This window comes from Hippocampus bargibanti, linkage group LG22 (assembly GCF_051943395.1).
Source record: "Hippocampus bargibanti isolate YZ-2025 linkage group LG22, ASM5194339v1, whole genome shotgun sequence".
Taxonomy (NCBI): domain Eukaryota; kingdom Metazoa; phylum Chordata; class Actinopteri; order Syngnathiformes; family Syngnathidae; genus Hippocampus; species Hippocampus bargibanti.
The window spans coordinates 5,848,273-5,864,301 of record NC_142755.1 but is presented as its reverse complement, the minus strand read 5'-3'; the positions used below and the strand labels follow the sequence as shown (position 1 = coordinate 5,864,301).

Here is a 16,029-nt window from a genome sequence, read left to right as displayed (position 1 = left end):
TTTTCTGTGGGTGAGCAGCGGCAGCCACACACGCCGGCGTTCACTCAACCTGGAAGTAACTCAAATAGATAGAAAGCTAGCCAGCTACCTAATAGATAGCTAGCTGGCTAGCTATATAGGTAATGGATACCTCGCTAGATAGCTAGCTAGCCAGCTAAGATTGCAAATAGATAGCTAGCTAGGTAGATAGCTAGCAGGGGGCCAAATTAAGCTATATAGAATAATAATAATATATAATACATTTTTATAAACACCTTTCAAAACTCTCAAGGTCACTTTACAGTCACAGGTTGGGGTTTTCTGTGGGTGAGCAACGGCAGCCACACGCCCCAACGTTCACTCAACCCGGAAGTAACTCAAATAGATAGAAAGGTAGCTGATAGACAGCTAGCTATATAGCTAATAGATACCTCACTATATAGCTAGCTAGCCAGCTAGATTGCAAATAAATAGATAGCTCGCTAGGTAGCGAGGTAGGTAACTAGCAAGAGTCCAAATTAAGCTATATATAGCACTTTAACAACAGCTGAAGCTGCAACAAAGCGCTTAATATGGACAACGATCATCTATACATGAAATAAAGCAGTCACAAAGATAGTAGAAAGCACCATTAGCCTCCCGTGGTAACATCTCTGCTTTTATTCAGGTGGGGGGGAGGGTATATCTCCCAACTGACAGACGGGGGGGGAAAAAATGCCGCATTCGCCCTACCCTGTGCGTAAATACATGGCAGCCATTTTTTTTTTTTGCCTGCCTTCATTAGAAGTGAGGAGCTGTCACTCAAACAGCCTTTGAAATGTATACAATCGGAGTCACGATTGGAAGCAGATATTTTAGGCTCGATTGCAGGGGGTTCGAGTGTGAGGGGCGGGGGGGTGGGGTGGCTTTTCAAAGATGAACCCCTTTTCTTGAAATGTTGTCTGATTGCTTCAGACAAACTTTAATGACTTGCTATAAAACACCAAAATTCTCGGGTGGGAGTTTTGAAGGCTTTGAAGATTCCGACTCCAAAAATTGCTTTCACTCAACAAGCCGAAACTTTTTTTTGGAAATGTCCATCATCAGTCGACGCATAAAAAACTAAAAAAAGTCTGAATGAATACTTAGTCCGCCATTTTGTGGAAGTATGACCATTTTAGGAGGCGTCTTCAGAGAGCCACAGCACTCCATTTCAAACTTGGGCTATAATAATAATAATAATAATAATAATAATAATAATAATAATAATACATTTCATTTCTAAGCACCTTTCAAAACTCTCACGGTCACTTTACAGTCACAGGATAAGTAAAAAAAAAACCTTTAGAGAGTAACTCGATTATGAAACTATGCTCCGCCTTGCACCAAAATGGCTGACTTGGCAAGTGGAATCAATGTTAAAAAAAAAACATAATAATAATAATAATACATTGTATTTATAAGCGCCTTTCAAAACTCTCACGGTCACTTTACAGTCACAGGATAAGTAAAAAAAAACCTTTAGAGAGTAACTCGATTATGAAACTATGCTCCGCCTTGCACCAAAATGGCTGACTTGGCAAGTGGAATCAATGTTAAAAAAAAAACATAATAATAATAATAATAATAATACATTGTATTTATAAGCGCCTTTCAAAACTCTCACGCTCACTTTACAGTCACAGGATAAGTTTTTCTTTGGGTGAGGAGCGGCAGCCACACGCGCCAGTGTTCATTCAACCCGGAAGTAACTCAAATAGATAGAAAGCGTGCTAGCTAGCTAATAGATAGCCAACAGTTAGACAGCTAGACAGCCAGCCAGTCAGCTAGCTAGACAGACATATAGCTATTCAGCAAATAGTCAACCAAATAGCTAGTTAGACAAGACCCACAAAAACATTTCAAGACAAAATGTCCTCCCTGCACGAAGACACAGAAAGTGTCCAAACATGTGAATTAAAAAAAAAATATATACTTGAATTGTGCTCTTATTAGAGATGTTCAGTCTGATAGATTATCGTACAATAGCTATATGGCTAGCTATGTAGCTGGGTAGCTATTAGCCATCTCTTGCCTTGCTAGCTAGATTTCTATCTAATTTGTCTTACTATTTTATTTGAGTTACTTCCAGGTTGAGTGAATGATGGCGCATATGGATGCCGCTGCTCACCTACAAAAAAAACTTATCCTATGACTGTAAAGTGACTATTGAGTGATTATTATTATTATTATTATTATTATTATTATTATTATTATTATTATTATTATTACCACCTGGCTAATGAGCTCTTCCTGTGAAATTGTTTACCAAGTCCTAAATTAGTCCTAAGCCAGATCTCCTACACCTCAAATTGACCCCAGGTTTTCTGTGCTTCCATTGTAGGCCTTCTAAGCATGCAACTTTTAAATATAATAATAATAATAATAATAATAATATCAATGACACTAACAACAATATTAATAGTCACCCCAATAATAATAATAACAATAATAATAATAATAATAATAATAATAATATTAATAATAAAATCATAAAGTCATAAAATAAGAATAAAGTAATAAAATAATAACAATAATATTAATGACACTAACAACAATACTAATAGTCACCCCAATAATAATAATAATAATAATCATCATCATCATCATAATAAAATCATACAGTCATAAAATCATAAAATCAAAATAAAGTAATAAAATAACAATAAAGTCATAAAATAATAATAATAATAATAATATTAATTACACTAACAACAATACTAATAGTCACCCCAATAATAATAATAATAATAATAATAATAATAATAATAATAATAATATACATTTATAAGCGCCTTTCAAAACTCTCAATGTTACTTTTCAGTCACAGGATAAGTTTTTCTGTGGGTGAGCAGCGGCAGCCACATGTGCCAGCGTTCACTCAACCGGGAATAACCCAAATACGGCAAGTTAGCTAGCTAGCTAATAGATAACTCATATATAGCTAGCTAGTTAGACAGCTAATAGATAGCAAATAGCTAGCTAGCTACGTAGCCAGCAACGGTGACCCCGTTCAACCGGGAATAACTCAAATAGATCAAGTTAGCTAGCTAAAAGATAACTAATATATAGCTAGCTAGTTAGACAGCTAATTGATATCAGTATGATAACTTCTATTCTGTCTATTCTCTATCAAGAAGAAATAATCTGTTTTAAATTAAAATTAAGTCTCACGCCCGTTTCACTGAGCAGCAAAAAAAATGGCAGTTGAGGAGACCCGCACCCCCAAAAAAGTCTCAAGAAGCTACGAACAAAATTGAACCCAGTCTGTCATTTTAGTCTGTTCATTTTTTGGGTTCATTTTCAGCAAACTATGTTCTATGTAGCAAGCTAACTTTCTATCTATTTGAGTTACTTCCGGGTTGAGTGAACGCTGGCGCGTGTGACTGCCGCTGCTCACCCACTGAAAAACTGATCCCGTGACTGTAAAGTGACCTTGAGAGTTTTGAAAGGCGCTTATAAATATTATTATTATTATTATTATGTATTTTTTTAACATTGGTTTCACTTGCCAAGTCAGCCATTTTGGTGCAAGGCGGATCATAGTTTCATAATCGAGTTACTCTCTAAAGGTTTTTTTTTTCTTCCTCTTGGTCCTTCAGATGCCAAGAAGCAGAAGAAAGAAGGCAAGAAGCGAGAGCGCGGCCAAATGGACTGATGATGATGATGATGATGAAGATGAAGATGAATGGTGGAATCGACTGTCCCGTAGGCCGCAGCAGGAAAAAAAAAGCCCGTGCAAATAAGACCCGTAGTGTTTATATTTAGTGTGACTTAGAAACGTTAGACGTAATCAGCACCGATTCACTGGAATATGATATCCTTCCGATTGCTACTTTTTAATTTGTCGTTACCTCAATTTACCACCACCCCCCCCTCCTTTAATTCTTTTAATCCTCAATAGTATTAAAAATCCCTTCCAGCCCAAACCCGCCTTCCTTCATTTCCATAGAATGCAAATAAAGGAATACACGATTCTATATTTTTTTTACTTCTTTTATTTTCATCCTGAAAGAATATGGCACAAGTTTAAACCACTAAAATGCATGAAAAATTGACTGTAGAGGGGGAGGGGGGGGGGGCTATAGAATAGACTTGGTAAAAGGGGGGGGGGGGTATGACGCTATGAAACACGCTTATGTGCATTTCCAATTCTTACATATGTCATATACATTTCTATATATATATATATATCTATTTACATTAGCAAACTTATTTTTTTTAAAGTCATACACACACAAACATCTACAAATCGAACAAAAATGGAGTCAGCTGTGTTTTTTTTTTCCTGTTCGTGATCCACATTGCAAATCATGCCCACAAAAATTCACATCATTATTCTGACTAAAATAAAAAACAACAACAAATAAAACGTTTTAACGCAAATAGGTTTCTGTACATTTTGAAACGACACATTTTCTACACGGATTATAAATTGTATTGAATCGTTGATTAGATGGAATTGTGGGGGGGGGGGGGGTTGTTTTTGGAAACCTGTTTGCAATCTCCGGTCAGATGCTCGCGCGCGTGCATACAAACTGCAAATATGGATAGAAATGTGGCAGCTGTTCAATTGAAAGTAGCTGTAGCTCAGAGCTAATACATTCACATTCAAACAGCAATTTGCATTTTGTCATTCCGGCTAAGGCACTTGGGAAATTGCTCCGTACAATCTGGCGATATTTTGTTTGTCGCTCGTTTCGCAAACTTTTTTTTTTTTTTGCGACCCCCTACCCCCTCTCTATTTTCTCCACCAAATTAGGGGGTGGGGGTTGGTTAGCCCTTTGACGAAAGCCGTGTGAAGAGGAGCCCGATTAGCTCTGACGGCACAATGAAGACGAAGTAGATAAAAAGACGGCGATACAGTAAGTATTCCCAACCTACACCCAGTCACGTGTTAAGGAGTCTTCCTTGCCACTAGGGGGCAGGAGTTTTCCAGTAATGTGTATTTTCGACCCGTTTTTTGGAAGAATGACTTGATTACGGAAATGCACCTGTTCTCACGGCGAAGGTTGTTTCCGTAGTAGTAAAAAAAAAAGCCGAAATTACATTTTTGAAAGTGTAACAACGTTACAATTGTCACCAGAACTGCGTTAATCACTTAAAAACAACGAAGACGACGTGGGAAAAAAGACGGCGAAATTCCCAATCGACACCCAGTCATGTTTTTAATGGAGTCTTCCTTGCCACTAGGTGACAGCAGTTTACCAGTACAGGTAATGTACTGATCAATGTTGAGAAGAAGAATTTGATTACGGAAATGCACCTGTTCTCACGGCGAAGGTTATTCCGTAAGAATAAAAAAAGACGAAATAACCTTTTGGAAAGTGCACTAATATTACAATTGTCACCAGTACTGTGTAATCACTTTAAAACAACGAAAACGTTGTGGGGAAAAAAAGACGACAAAATTCCCAATCTACAGTCATTTTTACTGGTCTACCTTGCCACTAGGGGGCAGCAGTTTGCAAGTCCTGTACAGGTAATGTGTATTTGCGACATATTTTTGTGAAGAAGAACTTGATTACGGAAATGCACTTGTTCTCACAGCGAATGTTGTTCCGTAAGAGTATAAAAGCCGAAATTACATTTTGGAAAGTGTACTAATGCAGTATTTCAATTATTACCAGTCCTGTGTAATCGCTTAAAAAACAACGAAGAGGACGTGGAAAAAAAGATGGTGAAATTCCCAATCTACACCAGTCATGTTTTAATGAACGGAGTCTTCCTTGCCACTAGGGGGCAGCAATGTGCCAGTACAGGTAATGTGTATTTTCGACACATGTTTGAGAAGAAGAATTTGATTACGGAAATGCACCTGTTCTCACGGCGAAGGTTATTCCGGAGGAATAAAAAAAACACGAAATAACCTTTTGGAAAGTGTACTAATGTTACAATTGTCACCAGTACTGCGTAATCACCCGGATTTTTTTAACGTTATGGGAAAAACAAAGACAATGTGGGGGAAAAAGACAACGATATTCCCAATCCCCAACCCATTCGTTTTTAATGGAGTCTTCCTAACCACAGGGGGCGACATTTCGTCGGTTACGTGTTTATTCACCCACTTTTTGGGGAAGAAGAACTTGATGAAGGAAGCGCACCTGTTCTCACGTTGAAAGCTGTTCCGAAAGAGGAAAAACGCCAACATTACCCATTTGGTAAGTGCACTAACATTACAAATGTCACTGCGTAATCACCTAGAGAAATATTATTTCCTTCCACGTTGTGAGAAAAACGACATGAAAACAAAACAAGACGTTGCATGTTCATAACGGACGCCCAACAGCCGTCGGTGTTCAGATAAACAAACTAGAATCCCTTTGGACTAATGTTAATTTTTCACGACTTCGATTCAGTGAAACAAACATTGTGAGGCATATTTATATTACATAATCCTTGCTCGAATTGCTATTGGTACGTGTATGTTAGTTTTATTATAATTGCAATAAAACTTTTAATGTTATCCTCCTACATGCTGTAGGAAACCAACGAAAACCTGAGTCTCAAATCGATCGTGACTGGATTAAAGACAAATGGATACTACCGGTAAGTGGAATCGTGTTGCTATTGTTATCATTTTAATGAAATGAAATGTTATTTTGAAGACGTAAGTGAATGCTTGTTAGAAATATCATATTTATAATTATCATGTACCCGTTCTTCTAAAATGTATGCAATTATTCTGTTCTTTGAACTGTCATAAAAGGAAACGGGTTATTTGTCACTTGAGTATCGCATTGCCAGTAATTTCTCCCATTAGTAGTTTCACTAAGGTTCGAGGTTGCAGCACTTGATTTTAACAAATACTTTGCAGACATTAGATATGCATAAACAGACGAAAACAACCAAATAAGTCTCCCTGTATGTGGAGCAATGCTACTTTTTAGATACAGCAATGACAATAGTACGACCAAATAATGTGTTTTCCACCCATGTTGGAAGAAAAAAAAAACACGCAACCTAAACTATATCTTACGCTTTCTTTCACGTATGGCCAAGGAAGCGTTGAAGCGGAATAAAAAGGTAAAATGCTGACCTTACTTCCGCCAGTGAGCATGTGTACGCTCTATCTGAGCGTGTAATGGGCCAATTTTTGACTGTTCAATGCTAATGTGTCTGCTAATGTGACCAATTCTTAGCTCTCATCACACTCTAAAGTTGAATGCTTACCTATGAAAAACTTTTCATGTGAGTGTACACCAAATGCAAACATGATGCTAAATGTGCCCCATATGGTATTGGAGACAAGAAAGTAGCCCTTTTTAAAAGTAGAAGCCGGTAAAGGTGTGATTCGAAGTTAACTACGCCCACAACCATGCATTAGCACACCCGCTCGCATTGATCCTCACATTCCAAACAAATGCAAAGAAACTCTGAGCTTTAGCTACCCTGAAACGCCACCGAGATTGGTCATGTGACAGCACGCATAAATAGGTTATTAGGTGGTGATGGCAAAAAAAAGAAAATGGCTGTCAAAAAGAGCTGAAAATGTTGTGGACAGTGATACCTCGATTTACAAACTGAACTTTTCGGTTTACGAATGGTAAATTCATGAAACTTTTACCTTGTCATACCAACTTTTTTCGTACACGGAGCTGCCTCAATGAGTGAAGTGTCGTTCGCCAACAAGCCCGTTCTTCTCACAACTAAATGGCAGCCTACTGTTTTTGTTCTCTATAAGGTATTTTTTGTGTAGTTTTAAGGCCTAGAAAATTAGAAAGTAGAACATTTTGTCTTATGGGAACCTGGGAACGGATTATGCTTATTTTAATTGTTTCCTATGGGAAATTATTTTTTGGGATACACACTTTTCGCCTTACACACTCTGTCTGGGAACCAATTAGATTTATAAGCCAAGGTATCACTGTGTTATTATTTTTTGAACTAATCTAATTTGTGGTCTTGATGAGGGGATTTATGGAGTCGATTTTGTGTGAACACAAAAACTGCTTTGTACAATTATCTACATGTGTTGTTGCTGAACCTAAAACGCGTGAGGTTTAAATTCAGGAAGCCCTGTTGTCCCATTGTGGAGCACAAAAAAAAAAGTTGTAGCGCGTCATAGCCTACTCATGCTACCATTTTATAATGGACCTTTCAAAATACTTGTAAACAATCAGCGCCAGGGTACTTCAGGGTGGCAGAAATCAAGTGACTACCTCTGATTTTAATTTGAAATTTTGACCAAAAATAAATCCAGGGCGACATTGGGAGGAGTTCTTGTCAAATGCATTAATGTTGTTTCTTGCCACATTAAACATTATTAATTATATATAATTATAATATCGCAAATTATATACTGCATTTGGACCTATTTAATACTCTGTTGTGATTTTATTTTGATTTTTTTTTTTTCTTTGAATGAATTTATCTATGTTCATAACAACACCCCCGGCGTAAATAGTGACATCGGAGGTCACGTGACCTTTTGCCACCCTGAAGTATGCGTGATGTCATTAAAAAAAAATATATATACGGATATATATATATATATATATATATATATATATATATATACAGTAAAGTCTTGTTATATCGATATTCTCGGGAGTCGGCAAAAATATCGATATAACCGGACTATCGATATATCCGATCCTGCGGCATATACATTTTCTCCTTGCGTTCATAGAAATAGTATCGTAATAAGCAGTACTATCGATATAACCCATATCGATATAACGAGACTTTGCTGTATTTACAGTCAAACCTGGGGTTTCAACCATAATCCGTTCCAGAAACCTATTCGGAAAGCGATTTGTTTAAAACCGTAACATTTCCTGGAATAATCAATATAATCAATGTCTGCTTTAAAAAAATAAATCATGATTAAACAATACAAGCACACCTGCTCACCATGAAAGGCTACATGATGATAATGCATCGGTCCCCATGAGACGCTACACCGGGAAGTGATATATAAGGAAGCGGATGGGAGTTAAGTTCAGGTGTGCTCAGTTTAGTCGAGAACCTAAAAACCCCGACATTTATGGACAAGAACTGGAGACATTCGAAAACAGATGTTTGGCTGTACAGTCAAACCTCAATTTTCAACCATAATCTGTTCCAGAAACCTATTTGATAACCCGTTTGGTCAAAAACTAAAAATTTCCTTTTATAATCAATGTAATCAATGTCTGCTTTCTTTATCGATATTGAACAATAATAAACACGTTGACTCATAATGGAACGCTACATGATGATAATGCGTCGGTCCCCATGAGACGCAACACCAGGAAGTGAAGTATAAGGAAGCGGATGGGAGTGAAGTGGTGCGTTCAGGTGCGCTCAGTTTAGTCGAGAACCCAGTTTTGGTTGTAAACCAAGACCTAAAAAAAGCCGGAATTTATGGATGAGAACTGAGACTTTAGAAAACTGAGGTTTGATTATACAATCAAACTTGGGTTTTCACCATAATCCGTTCCAGAAACCTATATTTATTTGATAACCTTAACCTAAAAGTTCCCATTTTAATAATTGTAATTAATACCTGCTTTATTTATTTTTAATTTTTTAATCAATATTGAACAATATAAACATGTTAACTCAGAATAGAACGCTACACGATGATAATGCGTCGCTCGCAATGAGACGTGACGACAGGAAGTGACGTATAAGGAAGCGGAAGGGAGTCGAGTGGTGCGTTCAGGGGCACTCAGTTTAGTCGAGAACTTTTGAAAGAAGAATTTTTGGTTGTTAACCGAGGCATTAAAAAAATGGTCGAAAATCGAGGTTTGACTGCATTTAGGTTTTGACTGAAACGAGCATAAAACGATGGGCGTGGCGCCGCCATTTTGTAAAACAAAATGTCTACCTCGCGGAGCGACTATTCTTGTACTGGCAGAGCAGCAGGTGCTTGAAAGTCTTTTTGAAGGTGACGTTGCAAAGGGCGTAACACGCCGGGTTGATGGTGCTGTTGATGTAGCACAGCCAGTAGCCTAGCGTCCACACCGTGTTGGGAACGCAGCTGGAGCAAAAAGTGTTGATGAGCACCATGACGTTGTACGGCGTCCACGTAGCCACGAAGGCGACCAGGATGGCCATGATGGTGCGTGTCACCTTCTTCTCCCGCGACGGCGCCGCTTTCTTCTTCTTGGCGGGCGGCTGCTTGGTCATCTTGATGATCTTACGAGCCACGTGATCCGAAGCCGGCACGATCTCCACCGTGGGTGATTTGGACTTGATCTTGATGCAGGTCAGTTTGGCCCGCTGGCGGGGTAGCGGGCGTTCGGAATCGGCGGCGGAGGCGGCCGATGGCGGCGTCTCCTCGTCTTTGGCGTGGGACGCCGCCGCGCTGCCCGAGGTGGAGTCGTTGGAGCTCTCCTTCTCCCGCGCCGAGTCGTCCATTTCTGTTTCGGCGGCGGCGGACGCGGGCGCTTTGCCGTTTTGCATGGCGCTGCTGTCGTCGCGGCTGCGCGACGCGGCCGCCGCCGCGGCCACGTTGTTGTTGTCGGGTTTGTTCCCGCGACCGGCGGGCGACGTGGGATTTGCGTCGCCCCCCGACGGCTTGCGGGTCTCCTTCTTGACCCGGCTTTTGCTCGCCCTGGAGATCTGCCAGTAGAGCTGAATCATGATGATGACGGGCAAGTAAAAAGCGGCGATGGCCGTGCCGAAAGTGACGGTGGCGTTGGAGAAGAACTGAATGTAACACTCCTTCTCCGGAACCGTCCGCCCGCCTACGATGAACTGCCAAAAAAGGATGGCGGGGGCCCACAGGATAAACGATAGCACCCAGGCGGCGGCGATCATCATGCCTGCCATCTTAGTGGTCCTTTTCACCGGGTAGCTTAGCGGCTTGGTGACGCAAAAGTACCTGTCGAAACTGATGATCAGCAAATTCATGACGGACGCGTTGCTGACCACATAGTCCAGCGCCAGCCACAAGTCGCAAACCACCGGGCCCAGCGGCCAGTAGCCGATGACGATGTAGACGGTGTACAAGTTCATGGAGCAAAGTCCGATGATCAGGTCGGCGCACGCCAGGCTGAACAGGAAGTAGTTGTTGACGGTCTGGAGGTTCCTGTTGACCTTGATGGAAAGCATGACCAGGATGTTGCCGATCACCGTCACCAGGCTGAGCGAGCCGGCCACCAGCACGATGAACACAACCTCCACCGTCTTGTAGGCTCCCTCGCGTTCCTCTGACGCCGCCGCCTCCTCTGTCTCGTTGCCTTCTGAGGCGTTCCAGGAAGTGAAATTCAGCCCGTCCATGGCACCTGTCCATCACAAAAAAAGCGCCGTTACCTTGGCGTAATTCGCATATCGCAGCCCTAAAACGTCTCTTTGATAACCGCCATGACTTCATTTCAAAAGTGTCGTTTAAATTTGTCCTGAACCAAAGTCTGGAAAGGTCCACCATCTTGAACTCATTTACTGCCAGACAACGTGTCTACAGATTTGCTACCTGGCTAATGAGCTGTTCCTGTGAAGGAGTTTACAAAGTCCTAATTTATGTCCTGTGAAGGAGTTTACAAAGTCCTAATTTATGTCCTGTTAAGGACTTTACCAAGTCCTAATTTATGTCCTGTGAAGGAGTGTACAAAGTCCTAATTTATGTCCTGTTAAGGACTTTACCAAGTCCTAATTTATGTCCTGTGAAGGAGTTTACCAAAGCATAATTTATGTCATGTGAAGGAGTTTACCTAGTACTAAATTATGTCCGGTTAAGGAGTTTAGCCTAGTCCTAAATTATGTCGTGAAGTTTACCAAGTCCTAATTTGTGTCCTGTGAAGGAGTTTACCAAGTCCTAATTTATGTTCTGTTAAGGAGTTTTTCAAGTACTAATTTACTGTATGTCCTGTGAAGGAGATTACCTAGTCCTAATTTATGTCCTGTGAAGGACTTTACCAAGTCCTAATTCATGTCCTGTGAAGCAGTTTACCTAGTCCTATATTATGTCCTGTGAAGGAGTTTACCAAATTCTAATTCATGTCCTCTGTAGGAGTTTACCAAGTCCTAATTTATGTCCTGTGAAGGAGTTTTCCAAGTTCTAATTTACTGTATGTCCTGTGAAGGAAATTACCTAGTCCTAATTTATGTCCTGTGAAGGACTTTACCAAGTCCTAATTTATGTCCTGTGAAGCAGTTTACCTAGTACTAAATTATGTCCCGTTAAGGAGTTTAGCCTAGTCCTAAATTATGTTGTGAAATTTACCAAATCCTAATTTGTGTCCTGTGAAAGAGTTTTCCAAGTACTAATTTACTGTATGTCCTGTGACGCAGTTTACCTAGTCCTAAATTATGTCCTGTGAAGGAGTTTACCAAGTCCTAATTCATGTCCTGTGAATGGGTTTACCAAGTCCTAATTCATGTCCTGTGACGCAGTTTACCTAGTCCTAAATTATGTCCTGTGAAGGAGTTTACCAAGTCCTAATTTATTTCCTGTGAAGGAGTTTACCAAGTCCTAATTCATGTCCTGTAATGCCCCCTACGTGGAAGGGGAAAAAAACATTGCCAGAGATCTGATCAGCGCTTGATCGGCACCCCCAGGTAGAAAAAAAAAAAACACAAAAACGAACAAATTCGGCAATGGCAATTCCATTTATTGCTTTTCAATTCCCGAATAAATTTGGATCTCATATCCATCCATCCTCTGTCGGGTCGCGGGGGCAGCAGTTTCAGTAAGGAAGAACAGGCTTCCCTCCCCCCAGCCACTTCACGAGGTGTTCCCAGGCCACCTGGGAAACTTAGTCTCTCCAGCGTGTCCACGGTCGTCCCCGGGGTCTTCTGCTCGTGGGTCAGGGCCGGAACACCTCACCAGGGAGGCGTCCAGGAGGCATCCTAATCAGATGCACGAGCCACCTCATCTCATACCTAAATAATTATATTTGAATGGTTTTCCCGAAACCCACTGTCCCTAATTGCATCCGTGCGCCATTTGAGTGCCACGTTGTGACCATTGACTATTCCCCACAGTGCCAGAACCCCCCGCCCCACCCCTTTCCAGCCCCCCTAGTGACATTCAGGCATGAAGCAAAGATGGCCTAATCCCCATAAAACGTCCCAATGCCGCCGAGCCAAACAGTCCCGACGAGGATTAAAGCGGCAGAGCTGATGGTCTCAACGCCAGTCCCAAAGGTGCGTGGACGCTTTTTGTCCTCTACCTTCCGCCTCGGCGCACCTGAGCGCTCGGACACTCGCGCGAGAGTCCATACAAACCCCCGACACCCCCTTTACTTGACAGCCTACAACATCCCAAAGGTGCCCTGAATAGAAATATTTTTTATACATATATTTTTTCCTTTCACTTCCCCGGCTGTCGACTCGCCGGCGTTCTGAGTGAACAGTCGCCCGGGGGAACTTTGCGGCGACTTATCTTAGCGTAGCGATCAATCATCGGGCTCCCTTAGCACACATCCGGCAGGACTCCGATGATCGCGGAACTTTGACGGATTGAACACAATGGCGCCGTGAGCTTCCTTTTCAGGGCGACGTGCCTCACGCCCGATTCGGAAATGGCGTCTTTTGTCTCAGGTATTCCCACCCCTCGACCCCCCTCGTATGGATAGACGCCACAAATGAGCTCTCCGTATTGTTCCTTGTTCCGATCAACAGTTTGCTCACCGGAGCCGAAAATTGCTTCTGCCCTTCAGGGAGCGCAAAAAGGCCAACCCTCTCCCCTGCAACGTCCCCCCACCTCTACCCGCTGTGTTTCTTACTTTAAGCGGGCGAACAGAGACTGAAAACGGTTGGTTTGAAGCCACTTGAACGGGTCATTGCCCCTCTCTGGGCAACAGGTGGCATTTGACGCCCTCTGTACGATTTACGAACGTACCAGCTGCGCACCTCCCACTCAGACGTTTTACTTCTGCGGATCCTGAATCAATCCGGAGGGGGGGGGGCACAGGTGCCCTCCGGATTGCCCATATCGGAAAATTTCCATTTCCATCAACGTTCCCCATCAAGCACCAGGCCGGTGTCTATTTGCCATTTGCCGACGAGCATGACCGGAATTCCAAATCTGTGATTGCGACTTCACGCAGCTGGGGTGTCAAGAAGGGGGCCAGGTGGTCCGACGCACTAGATTTGTCTTTTATCCACCTATCAATGAGGGACTCCGACTCCACTCGTGACTGACGGCGCCACGTTGCACCGGCAGGGGTGCGCTTAGCCTCGCCTGTTACCATCTGCGGGCCCTCCGCAGTGACTGAAAATAGCACAAACTGTTTATCGCTACGTTGTGAATCACAGGGAGGATGTGTGGGGGTGATGGGTAAGGGGGTGGGTGGCCAAATGCAGAAACAACCCCCCACGTCCCCCCACAGTCCATCCGTCTCTGTCTTTTCTCTGTCATCGCTATCGGCCGCTATCTTAATGAGCGCCTGCTTTCCGTTGAGGATGAGTGTAAGCTAGCTAACCGTCCGCGATCCATCGCGCGGCACTAGCGGAGAATCAGGGTGGCGCCATTTGAAGTATTTAGTTTGGCGCCAACCTGTCGGGAGCGGGCCATGACTCTGGAACGCTTCGTCCTTGTGTAATTTATTATTATTATTTATAGTCATGGAGAAATGGAATTGTACAGATAGCGCTTCTAGTACATATAGCGCTATAGTTTGCTAATCGCTCGACGCCAAATTATGAGCTACAGCAAGGGTGTCAAACTCTCGCCGCGGGCCACATTGTCGGTACGGTTTTCCTCTCGGGTGTCATTCTGAATTTGGGGAAGCCATTAGAATGTTTAATGCTTTCCACATATTGCGTAAAGATCTCATAACAAATGAATGATTAACTAGTTTTTAAATTTTGAAGTCAAAAATAATGACTGCTATTGTGGTTTACATGTGACAATTTGAAATTTTGGTTCGGACTTTAACAAACATGACAGCATTTCACAAAGTTTGATTTGGTTTCGCGGACCGAATAAAATGATGTGGCGGGCCAGATTTGGCCCACGGGCCATGACTTGGACACCAGTGAGCTCCAGCGACAGTTTTTGACACTGCTTGGTTTTATTTGCTCATCACATCAAAGCCTTACATCGAAATTCATGACCTTATTATTGTTATTGTTTTTCTACAGAGCCGAACCAAGTCCACGCCTCCCTCGAAAACGTCCAACGCGGGATAGGCTACGTCTGGTAAACCCACGCAGAAGCAACACAATGGCGAAACGCCTCATCGTGGCATCGTCTTTTCTCCGTAATCGGGCAGCTCATCGCGAGCCGGAAAGAAACAGGTGAGTCCCGAAGGCGCTGCAAAATCGGGCAACGCGTGCGCGTGCGCGCAAGCTAACGACTGTCTTGGGAAATGATCGTAATGATAGAGACGCACATTAGGTGACTCGTGCAACATCCATTTTGGAGCCAAAAAAAAAAAAAATATGCAAAATTATGTAAAATAAAATATGATAAAAGTAATAAAATTACATACAATTAGATAAAATTAAATAAAATTACATACAATTAAATGCAATTGAATAAAATTCAAAAAATAATAAAATAAAAAGGATGCGTGAGTGATGCCAATCGATAAGCTATAAAAATAAATAAATAAATAGATGAGTACAATTAAATAAAGTTATCTAAAATTACCAAAAATAAAATTCTATGAAATGACATAAAATTACATACAATTACAGACAATTAAATAACATTAAATAACATTACATAAAATTAAATAGTCATGGAGTGATGCCAATTGATAAGTAAAAAAAAAATATATATATATATATATAATATCATACAATTATTTCAATTAAATAAAATAACAAAATAAAATGCGATGAGTCAACACAACAATTGATAAGCTAAATTTAATCCAAAAAATAATTTCATTAGATAATTAAATGCAATTGAAGATTTAATTCAATTAAATTTAATTAAAAAAAATATTAAATTTAATAAAAAATAAAATAATTATATATATATATAAAATGACATAAAATTTTATATATATATATATATATATATATATATATATAAAATGACATAAAATTCAACACAATTCAATCTAATTAAATACAAATAAATAAAATGAAGAAAAGCAAAATAAAATAAAAAGCATGCGCGAGTGACGACAATAGATTAGCGAATCA

General features: G+C 40.9%; 3 protein-coding genes across 5 annotated transcripts in view; 2 read left to right on the top strand and 1 right to left on the bottom strand.

Annotated features, from left to right (window-relative positions):
* ptn (pleiotrophin) overlaps window positions 1-3,977 on the top strand; it is a 36,424-nt gene extending 32,447 nt beyond the window's left edge. For both annotated transcript variants that reach the window (XM_088988452.1, XM_088988451.1), the window contains one exon: window positions 3,600-3,977. In XM_088988452.1, the coding sequence (XP_088844578.1) occupies window positions 3,600-3,655 (56 nt within the window). In that variant the 3' untranslated portion in view covers window positions 3,656-3,977. The remainder of the gene's footprint in view (window positions 1-3,599) is intronic.
* A 504-nt stretch (window positions 3,978-4,481) lies between these two features.
* The window catches only part of mtpn (myotrophin), a 104,597-nt gene continuing 93,049 nt past the window's right edge, over window positions 4,482-16,029 (top strand). The window contains exons 1-3 of the mRNA XM_088988457.1: window positions 4,482-6,158; window positions 6,482-6,546; window positions 15,016-15,171. The gene's annotated coding sequence lies outside the window, so the exon portion shown is untranslated. The remainder of the gene's footprint in view (window positions 6,159-6,481; window positions 6,547-15,015; window positions 15,172-16,029) is intronic.
* The window catches only part of chrm2a (cholinergic receptor, muscarinic 2a), a 39,408-nt gene continuing 31,904 nt past the window's right edge, over window positions 8,526-16,029 (bottom strand). For both annotated transcript variants that reach the window (XM_088988433.1, XM_088988434.1), the window contains exon 4: window positions 8,526-11,213. In XM_088988433.1, coding sequence (XP_088844559.1) covers window positions 9,808-11,208 — 1,401 coding nt within the window. In that variant the 5' untranslated portion in view covers window positions 11,209-11,213 and the 3' untranslated portion in view covers window positions 8,526-9,807. The remainder of the gene's footprint in view (window positions 11,214-16,029) is intronic.